Below are 11,259 nucleotides of genomic sequence, written 5' to 3'. Positions count from 1 at the left end.
CATGCCAAGAAAATATTTCTCATTTCCAGAAAATCAGGTTTTGACTTTTCCTAACAGAATTGCTAGCCCTTATATGTTCCATCTCAAGAGTTCATTACACAGTCCCCAAGTTGTCTTTGGTTGGGTTGTAGTGCTCCTTGGTTAATGCCATGGCCTATGACCTCTAATCTCTTGGTAAAAATTCAGGCAACGACTGCTCTCCAAGTTCACTGCAAATGGCACAACCAAATCTCCTTTGCTCTATGCCTCCTTCACGGCTGGCACAGAAGGAAGATAATGCAGTGTTTGATTTGTTTGAGTGGCAGGCACCTGGCCTGCTCCAAGCCCAGCTTTTACATTAAAGCTAGCAACTGAGGACACCGATGGACAGCTGGTGCCCAGTTTTGTTTGAATGTTTGCTCGCCCGTAAGGGTACGTTTTCCGCTCTAAGTTTAAAGACCGTGTTTGTGAATTATTTCCATCGGCCTTTCCTTCCAGGAAATAGGTCAACATTTCGCCTTTTCCCTTTACACTGACTTTACCTCTGCACATGAATTCATAACTGCACCTTTTTAATATCCGCTGAACTTCTTCTGTCACCTGAAGACAGAAAAAACCAATCATTAGTTTTTCCTGTTCATATAAGGTTAATCATTGAACTGCCTACTCCTCCTCATTTTACTTCTCTGTCACGAAATATGCATAAGCAGAATGAATTAGCACCTTCTGCTGTTCTCAGGCTCAGTTAGAATTTTCTTAAGGAATTAAAAATGACTGATCAAATTGGAATCTGAGAAACAGGACTTCTGGTCTTGAGCTGAATCATTACACAGACAGATTAAGATCCGTCCAACAAAAATGTGTAATCAAGTTGTCCACTGTTGTAAGCTGGATCAGTTCCAGTGACGTTAATTTACTCCAGAAGAACTTTTGATCCCTGGAGACCAGGCAGGTAGGTTGGATAAAGGACTGAAAGAGTTCACTGAGATTTCGAGAGGTGCAGCATAGTTTGTAGTCAAGCTCTAGTAGAACAACAATGTTCTTTGTCTGTGTAGCCTCTCTGATCAAAAGTATTCAAGGAATTGTTAAAGCTTCATAAAAGGCTACAAGATGCAAATGGACATGGATTCTTTCCTTGTAGTCCTTATTCAGGCAAAATTCTTACAGCACAAGGACTGGCCCATGTAGTGTTGGCATTCCCAGGCTTGCCTCCAACTGTGTGCAATGTGGCAGAGAACTCTGTTTCTTCTGGTGGGAAATGATTTATTTGGGGATTTATTTACCTCTAAGTAGTGAAGCGTACTTGAAGACAACTATACCTCTGATGCTTGAATCATCTGGAGAATGTCGCCCTTTTCATACGAACCACGAGATCAAGTGAGGCTGTGTTTTCTAAGTGCTCTTGAAAATGTAACCACATATAAACCAGGAGGTATGTAAAGTTTGCAAAATTGTCTCAGAATGAACTCACCTGAATTTTCCCTTGCACTCCTGTACTATCCATCCGGCTGGCAACATTTACAGTGTTTCCCCAGATATCATACTGTGGTCTTCTGGCTCCAATGACTCCAGCCACTACTGGCCCGACATTAATGCCTAAAATCAAAACAATGAGTTTGGTTTCAAACACTACAGCATATTATCCAAAGGAAACATGAATTCTGCAAAATAGATCTAACACGAGCACCTTAGAATTTTTTTGGTCATAGGACATAATATATGTTAAGTTAATGCCAATTGGACTTCTGCATTTGTAAGAGCTTTAGTAACAAAATGAAGATATACACAGACATATCTTATTGGAAATGCAATATGACAGACCACGTAGAAATTTGGCTCATCTGTGGACTTTCTTTTTTTGTTTGTTTTAAGAAAAGAAGGAAAACAGTGGTAGTGCAGAGTTTAGCTGTAGAACAATTCAGGATAAACAAGGATCTTTAATTGTTTGCTACAACTTCCACTGTGTGTGCTCATATAAAGCCTCTTAATGGAGGTTTTCCAAGTGGAACAGATATAGTGGCCTGAAAGACACAAGGAATGGGGTAAGGGAAGTGTGTCACATTAGTTGACAGTACCAGATAACTCAGATCAGGGAGACACTGGAAGAAGACAAGAGTATGTGAAAATGGCTCAAGTATCTTTTTTTTTTTTGGGAAAATACAGGGCTAAATTCTACATTTCTGACTTATTTTGACACCTTGTTTAGAAGATAAGTGAGGATGTTTATTCATCAAAGACTTGGATGAGGGAATAGAGTGCACTGTCAGCAAGTTTGCTGATGACACAAAACTGGGAGGAGTGGCTGACATGCCAGAAGGCTGTGCTGCCATCCAGCGAGATCTGGACAGGCTGGAGAGTTGGGCGGGGAAGAATTTAATGAAATATAACAAGGGCAAGTGTAGAGTCTTGCATCTGGGCTGGAACAACTCCAGGTTCCAGTATAAGTTGGGGAATGACCTGTTAGAGAGCAGTGTAGGGGAAAGGGACCTGGGGGTCCTGGTGGACAGCAGGATGACCATGAGCCAGCACTGTGCCCTTGTGGCCAAGAAGGCCAATGGCATCCTGGGGTGTGTTAGAAGAGGTGTGGTTAGTAGGTTAAGAGAGGTTCTCCTTTCCCTCTACTCTGCCCTGGTGAGACCGCATCTGGAATATTGTGTCCAGTTCTGGGCCCCTCAGTTCAAGGAGGACAGGGAAGTGCTTGAGAGAGTCCAGCGCAGGGCAACAAAGATGATCAAGGGAGTGGAGCATCTCCCTTATGAGGAAAGGCTGAGGGAGCTGGGTCTCTTTAGCTTGGAGAAGAGGAGACTGAGGGGTGACCTCATTAATGGTTATAAATATGTAAAGGGTGGGTGTTACGAGGATGGAGCCAGGCTCTTCTCAGTGACAACCAATGATAGGACAAGGGGCAATGGGTATAAACTGGAACACAGGAGGTTCCACTTAAGTATGAGAAGAAACTTCTTCACAGTGCGGGTAACAGAGCACTGGAACAGGCTGCCCAGGGTGGTTGTGGAATCTCCTTCTCTGGAGACATTCAAAACCCACCCGGACACCTTCCTGTGTAACCTCATCTAGGTGTTCCTGCTCTGGCAGGGGGATTGGACTAGATGATCTTTTGAGGTCCCTTCCAATTCCTAACATTCTGTGATTCTGTGATGTTCCTTCTTCTGAACGCCCTGAAGTGCTGCAGATGCTAAACCCTGCATGATGTTTTGTGCAAAGTATTTCCCAAGCAAATTATGCAGAAGTATGTGGGTTAGACATTTGTCTTCTGGCCCTTTGTGAACTTGGAAAGGCCAGTTAGAACAGAGGTCAAAGACAATTTGGGGTTTATAATTATTAGGATGTACAGGAGGGCAAAGATGTATTAACTCTATTTCCACCCTTGATATCTTTGGTGTTTCTCAATCTTCTGCTGCCAACAACCTCACTTTTCCCGTTGTCCAGCCCCCATTCTCATAATTCAGCCATGAAAATATATAGATAAAGAAGCTGGAGAAAACTATCTGTGTTAGACTATGCAATGAAATGAGAACAGCAGTGGAAGTACCATTGGAGAAGAGCAGGATGCCAGAAAAGAAGGGAAGAAGGGAACTTGCTATCTAAGAAGACTGGGAGAATGGACTCTGAGAGGTAAGATGTAATAACATGTAAAGGATTTGATGAGAAGGTTTGTGTTGTGAAGACCAGAGGATTTGATTTGTTGGAGAAAACAGGACTGGTTGAGGTGATTTGGCATCTGCGCACAAAAAGCTCCCATCACACTTTTAATGCCAACAAAGCTTTTGCAGATATAACTTAATAGTTAAGTACAGTCAGTCTCAGTTCTTAAGAGTTTAGCAATGCAAACCAGTGTAAGCCACAAGACTGGGAACACTAATTATATTGTAGAAAAATATTGGTGCAGTTTCCTTTTAGGGATGCTTAGATTAAGTAAACACAGTGGAACTGGACACAACTATAATTCCTTAATACTGATGCTCATCATCCAGCCTGCTGACCTTCTACATGGATGTGACTCTCCAACTAAAGGAGGCTTTTCAGTTTTAATTAGGAGTGCGGGACAGGTAATCCTTTGCAGACAGCACAGGGAAAGACAACAAACAACAATGTTCTGCTTGCGTGATAATTGTAGAAATGTGACTTACCAACTCTTAGGACAAAGTCGTTGTAAGACTGATAGTTGATTTCATCAAGAACGTCAAACATCTCTATTGCAAAATCTGCCAGTGTACTCAGATGGGAATAAATTGATTTTTTAGCCTAGAAACAAAATAGTATTCCACATTAGATTTGTATGGTACTGAGAGGCAGATGAAATACTGAAGTGAAAAACAATGAAAAGCTCAAACTGGATGGCTTAGGAAAAGAATCTAAACCATTTTGTTGTTTGTGAAAAGAAACATTTGATGGTGGCCACAGCACATGCATTCTTTTCTCAAGTACTGAACTCTTTTTCTTTTTTCTTTTTTTTTTTTTCTTCCCACTCTCTTTTTGATTTCTGGGAAGAATGGAAAGCAAAGTTCCCGTGGTAAAGTGGTTCTGTTGCTAGAGAGCTGCAGATGTTTGTTGTGAGCATGGCAGGGAATGTAACCTGCTTTCTTACAAAACTTCTTTGCGTGATGATTATTAATAACTATAGTTTCTGCCCTCTTCTCCCTCTGTGCCTTTTGCTAGCTCCCAGCTCCATGGGGTTCATGTTGTTCCCATTGACAAAAGTCCTGTTAGGTTTAATCCTCTGAGATGCAAAACACCCCTATTTTCTTTGCTTTCCAGGCAAGTTGAAGTGAGTTGTTATAAAATGTATCTAAATGAACTAGAGCAAAAGAACCAGAAGGGATTAAATGAAATGCTGAAGTTTGAACTTGTAAAAAAACCCCAAAACATAAGAAAATAATTTTTACAACTTCAGTCTAATTAAAATGTTTAACTCATTTTCAGAGAATATTGTGGATTCCAAAAGTTAGCCAGATTCAAACATAATTACTCAAACTCATGGAAGAAATATTTTCTACAAAGTAGTAAAAATATATGTTATCTGTAGCTCTAGAATTTCTCAAGCATCATATCATTAGGTAGTGGAAAAAGGAGGTTTGCATGTTTGTCCTGTAACTCATGCCCTTCCCCCAGGTTCTACCATTGGCTAGTTAAAGATGGTTTACTAGAATAGACCTTTGACCTGACTCAGTCTGGTTGCTTTTATGTTGTGCTCTATTTGAATAATAAATGTGAATTCTTGAACAGATTTGTAAAGTGAAAGTGGGCTAAAGGTAGGATATGGTGAAAGAAATGCAGGGTCAGTAGCAGTCTAGCTTCAGTGGGGTGTTGCACAACAGGGCTGTAGCAGCTGGCATGAGATGAGAGCTTGCTGGGTTTTTGTCATAGTGAGACTGTATAAATGGAGGACTTGACAGTGCCTCAGAAACAGGTTGCTATTTGCTTTGTTCAGCTCTGTTTGAAAGGTTCCCTTCACGTGGCTGAGAAATTTATGAAAATTAGAGCAAAGTGCTAACAAAAAATTATGAAAGTCGTCCTTGGGGCAGTCCCAATTTTTAGGAAGGATATTTTTATTTACCTGCCTGGGTTTCTGGCATTCTGCTTCTTGCAATGTCAACTAGGTCTACTCATTTCCAGCCTCAACCAAGACAAAGGAAAAACAAGAATTAAATTTAAAGAGGTGATGGCTACACTTCCAACAGAGAATAAGAATAATATTGAATGTCTGGAGGAGGAATGGAGGAGTGTATAGTTTTATGTAATCCTCTAATCTTCCTTATATTCCTTATCCTTCCATTTCTTTGCTGCCCGATGAATGCTTTGATTTTCTGCAGTGCCTCTTGGGGTTGCAGGAGAGAGATCCAGTGACAAACACTGGATGCACTGCAGGTGACAGATACCTCTAAAAAGGATTACTGGCAAGCTCTTTTGAACCTGCACTGAAGAACACCACAAAGTTAGGATCCCGGTAAAGTCAGGACGATGGTGAAATCACAGATGTAATTTCAAAGGATGCTGCAAAAGAACTTGGTTTGTGTGCTGGCCTGGTGGTGTAACTGGCAAGAAATTATTTATTTAAACATCAGAGGAATCGTTATGGCAAGACTGCCCAGAGCATCACAGCAAAACCACTTTGACAGAGGCAATGTGCATTTACTATAGTCACTTGCTGAAGTCAAGCTTCAGAAACAATAGCCCTGTAAAATATGAGATTTAAATATTTGACTTCATCAGGCTACTGGGTTCTTATGTGTGTAAATATCCTCAGTTAAGAGCACAGTTAATCTCATCTACTGCCTTCTGCTAATGTCCAAATCCTAGAATAAAATCGGTGGCTCACAAAGAGAGCCTGTGTCAGATCTGATGAATCTGGGGCACACCTAGCAAAGGAGAGACCAGAAGAACTTTAGTGTCTTATGGCTCCCCATGGACACATATGACTCTGTAGGGCAGCCTGGGAGCTGTGTGATGGCTGGCAGTGATCATCTGCACATGATAGACTACCCAGGATCATCAGACTTCTAATAAATAACTGGATGCTGAAGACCTAAGGTGAAACTGCCAAAAGGATGTGAATAATTTCTATTCATTTGCATCACATGAGGAGTGGGAAGACATCACAGAAAAGCTGAAACCTCAAGTTGAAGTAAAAAATATTGTCTGTTTTATACAAGATGTTTAGGTTTTCTGGAATGCAGAATGTTAAATAAATACTACTTGTACAGAAAAGTTGAAAATTTGCCCCAAGATCTCAGAGAAAGGCAGAGTCCTATAGAAGACCACCTGCGGTCATTTAAAATACATTACTATCATAAGCTCAAAGCGGTATCTTCAGTACGGGGCTAACTCAGCTGACCCTTCAGTTAGCAACTATAAAATACAAGAGATAAACACGTTTAGGTTTTGGAACATATACGGCCAAAGTTACCCAATAACACACTTGTTTTCAGCATTATAGTTCAAAGAGCATTTATAGCAGACACACAAGTATGCCGTTGCCTGGTTGCCTGAGATCACACTGAACAAAATCTGAAGTATTATTTTTTTTTTCCTGTCTCAGGGCCCAGGAGTCAAACATTTAGCATAAACAGAGTTTTTAAAATATCTTTTTGTAATGTGTAGATTTCTAGGAATGATACAAAGGCAAGCATCAGCTGCAAATACCCTGCAGACCAGAAAATTAGTTGCATGTGATATACTCCAACACGATCCTAAGAGCTGATTTCAATGTGGCCTTGTTTTTTATTTACTTAGCAAGGATAATCGTTGCTAGAAAGTTCACAGGCCATCTTCTGGCCCTTTTTGCTTTTGCACTCCAATTGGGTGTTATTTTGTAATGCTAAACCATATGCATGAGTGTACCTCTACAACATACGTAAATGCATATCAGAACAGGGGAGAGGTGTCTGGAAATTCTGGGCAGACAAGGTGCATGGATTGCTTTAATTTTCATTATATTCCTCATATTATTAATTATATTATTTTTCGTAAATTAATTTTAGTAATATTAATGTGCATAGTACTCTGTATACAATTTATTCAGTATACTGGCTGCAGGGTTTTCTGCTTTTCCAGATGCTGTGTGCAAATCTAGGAAATCTCTGTCCCAAGACACAAACTTAAGGTAAGAAACACACTCAGGAGTAGTAAGGAGGATATAGAATAAAAACTGTGCTGCAGAAATAGTGGGTCTGAAATGACTTTGACTTTTTATTATTAAGGGGAGAAAAAGAATGCTAGCATTAGAGACAAAGAAGAGCTGATTTGGAGGGACCAGGGTAAAATGCAGCAATGTACCTAAGCCCTAAGTTGCCTGTCCTTGGTGGTGGTTGGGAGAGGCTGTTTGTTTTGATTGTAGGTTGCACCCAGATTTCAATATAAAAAAAAAAAAAAGAAAAAAAAATATTCATGTGCTGGTTTTGCAGCAATTCATTACATCTAGAGTCTCCCCTTCCCTGTATATTACAAGGTCATCTGAGATACCGGGTTTAAAACATTATCACTCTGACTTAGTAGCTTTATAGGCCAATTTGCAGAGAACCCAGAGCTGCAGACAACAAAATCCCAAATGAAGCCACGTGAGCAACTGCTAGGATAGCATTTTTTTTTTTTCAGGCTAAAGTTGTTCTTTTAATTTCAGATTGAAATTGTTGTAAAGAAGTAGTATGGGTTATATATAATCACATAGAGTTAGTTGTGTTTCTGATGTTCTTCTGGAAATTCATAGAATCATAGAATCATTTGAGCTGGAAGAGACCTTCAGGATCATCGAGTCCAGCCATAACCTAACCTAAATCTAGCGCTAAACCATGTCCCTAAGAACCTCGTCTGAAGGCCTTTTAAACACCTCCAGGGATGGTGACTCCATCACTTCCCTGGGCAGCCTGTTCCAATGCTTCACAACCCTTTCCGTGAAGAATTTTTTCCTAATATCCAATCTAAACCTTCCCTGGTGCAAACTGAGGCCATTTCCTCTTGTCCTGTCACTTGCTACTTGGGAGAAGAGACCAACACCCTCCATGCTATGACCTCTTTTCAGGTAGTTGTAGAGAGCAATAAAAAATTGAAGGACAATGGTTCGTCCACAGATGACTGTCATGTAAAATCTTCTTACCTTAGTTCCCGAAGTAGGTACGAGTCCCACAGCTGCCATATATGTACTTCCAATTGTCTTGATTTTTTCTATGTCCTTATAATATTCTTTGTCCATAAGCTTTGTTTAAAACATAAAACTGTTAAATATTACATAATATTTTAGACAAGCAACCATAGTTATCAGATAATATGTGCAAGTTGATTAAACCATATTATTTTTGGTAAGTTGAGGGTTGCCCACTTTGAAGTAATTGAAAAAATGACCATTAACTCACATTTTAATACTCTACCTATATTAGAGGAATTTGAGGTCAGACTCACTTGCCTAAAAATACAAACTGGATACTTAGGAGAAGCCCAGTGGACACCAACTACAATCAAATAGGAAGTTTACAGCACTGTTTTATTAGGCAGTGCAAGATAGGCTGAGCTGCTACAGATAATCTCTGTTGATAGCAATTAGGTAGAACTGAAATGGTCAAAAGACAAAGTATTTAGAACTTACCTCATCAAAATCAGCAATGATTTCATTTAACAGGCGTAAACATTCCACTCCCATATTATTGCCGTCCAATTCGATGTAAAAATCATTGAAATTTGGGATGGAAGCAAACATCACTCCCACTTGTGAATATGACTGGTAATAAAGGTCCTGCAGTTTATGAGCAGATAAATTTTTTATTTTAAAAAGATTAATCAAACCAGGCATTACTATGATATCTATTCTACTACTAAGCAATAGAATAATGGAATCATAGAATCATTTCAGTTGGAAGAGACCCTCAGGATCATTGAGTCCAACCACAACCTAACTCTAGCACTAAACCATGTACCTAAGAACCTCATCTAAACACCTTTCAAACACCTCTAGGGGTGGCGACTCCACCACTTCCCTGGGCAGCCTGTTCCAATGCCTGACAACCCTTTCTGTGAAGAATTTTTTTCCTAATATCCAATCTGAACCTCCCCTGGTGCAACTTGAGGCCATTTCCTCTTGTCCTATCACTTGCTACTTGGGAGAAGATACCAACCCCCTCCATGCTACACCCTCCTTTCAGGTAGTTGTAGACAGCGATCAGGTCTCCCCTCAGCCTCCTTTTCTCCAGCCTAAACAGCCCCAGTTCCCTCATCCGCTTCTCATACAACTTGTGCTCCAGGCCCCTCACCAGCTTTGTCACCCTCCTCTGCACTCTCTCTAGTAGGAGAGTAGCTAGGACAAAAGTCATCTCTTTTGGTAAAGACAGGCTTATTAAAAAAAAGTTGAAAGATATCTCCACTCAAAAACACTAAAGAAAATTGACACTCAGCTATTAAACCCATTTAAACCAACTTAGTATTTTTCTCTGTTTAGGCAGGGAAGTAGTGAGTAAAAATTCTGTAGAAAGTCTTAACAGTTGTAGAACTTTTGTTATATGAGAAATATAGTTGCATTTTCTCAGTTTTATTTTATAACTAATATAGGAGACAGAACAATTTTACCCAGCAGCACAAAACCATCCTCACTCCTTCATGTCATTCCCTGAGTTGCAGAGTCCTGTATTCAACACTAACAATACAATGCTGTTCTGCTGTAAGGTTTCTGCTTAAGAATTTGGAGGGCTCATGGAAAGTACACCCACTCTTCTGTGGTTCAAATACATTGAACAAACTCTCAAGAGCAGTATCATAGCCATTACAACTACTTCAGTGCTGCAGGTATTGCAGCTACACCAGGACTCTGGGAAAGGGCTTCCTGAACCACTTTAATCACTGCAGCCACTGGTGTTAACAGCTACTCTGTCTTTCTTGGGTATGTACAATTCTGTTTTTAACTTTAAATGAATGGGCTTGATAATGGCAGCATATTTCCAGAACGAGGGTGGTTCATATGGAAGTATCTGGCAGTTAATACACTACTTCACCATTCAGAACCAAACTGACTCATGAAATACTATGATAAATGCCAATATTCAAAACTGATTGAAAAAAAATTTAGTGATTTGCACATAGACACTTGGCTGCATTGATGCTGAATGACACGACATTCCCTTATCCTGCTTTTTATGAAAATTCTTCAGAGAATGAGGACACTACAGTGAAAGAAATAATCCAAATCTAATTATTGAATGCAAGTTTTTATAAAACTATCCCTTTTAACATGAAAACATACAGTTGAAAGGTGACGCAAGTTACACAGGGTTACACGCATGCAACATCACCAGGTATTTAAATTTTATCTTGGTTTACCATATTTCTTGGATTAGACATAAGAAAGTGCTGTGCAACATGTGCTGGCAACAGGTTGAAGAGAATTCTTTTATTATCTAGCTTGACTCTCTCCATATCGTCTCTCTCCTCTTCTGCCTGTGGGGACAGAGAAAAAGAAAAACCTTTCCATAAAGCAAAAATTTATAGAATCATCGAATTGTAGAATGTCCTCAGTTGGAAGGGACCCACAAGGATCATCGAGTCCAACTCCTGTCCCTGCACAGGACAACCCCACAGTTCACACCGTGTGTCTGAGGGCCTTGTCCAGTCTCTTCTTGAACACTGTCAGGTTGGGGCCGTGACACCTCCCTGGGGAGCCTGTTCCAGTGTCCAGCACCCTCTGGGGGAAGAACCTTTTCCTAATGTCCAACCTAAAGCTCCCTGGCACATCTTCCTGCCATGCCCTCAGGTTCTGTCACTGGTCACCAGAGAGAAGAGATC

The 11,259-nt window shown here is 40.3% G+C and overlaps 1 protein-coding gene across 1 annotated transcript in view; it reads right to left on the bottom strand.

Moving 5' to 3' along the window:
* Positions 1-223: 223 nt before the first annotated feature.
* The window catches only part of ADCY1 (adenylate cyclase 1), a 150,481-nt gene continuing 139,445 nt past the window's right edge, over positions 224-11,259 (bottom strand). Inside the window, exons 15-20 of the mRNA XM_065628679.1 lie at positions 10,798-10,914; positions 9,077-9,223; positions 8,591-8,689; positions 4,128-4,242; positions 1,451-1,575; positions 224-579 (exon numbers count right to left, since the gene is read on the bottom strand). Coding sequence (XP_065484751.1) covers positions 241-579; positions 1,451-1,575; positions 4,128-4,242; positions 8,591-8,689; positions 9,077-9,223; positions 10,798-10,914 — 942 coding nt within the window. The 3' untranslated portion in view covers positions 224-240. The remainder of the gene's footprint in view (positions 580-1,450; positions 1,576-4,127; positions 4,243-8,590; positions 8,690-9,076; positions 9,224-10,797; positions 10,915-11,259) is intronic.

Source organism: Caloenas nicobarica, chromosome 2 (genome assembly GCF_036013445.1).
Source record: "Caloenas nicobarica isolate bCalNic1 chromosome 2, bCalNic1.hap1, whole genome shotgun sequence".
Classification (NCBI taxonomy): domain Eukaryota; kingdom Metazoa; phylum Chordata; class Aves; order Columbiformes; family Columbidae; genus Caloenas; species Caloenas nicobarica.
This window is presented reverse-complemented; position numbering and strand designations above follow the sequence as displayed.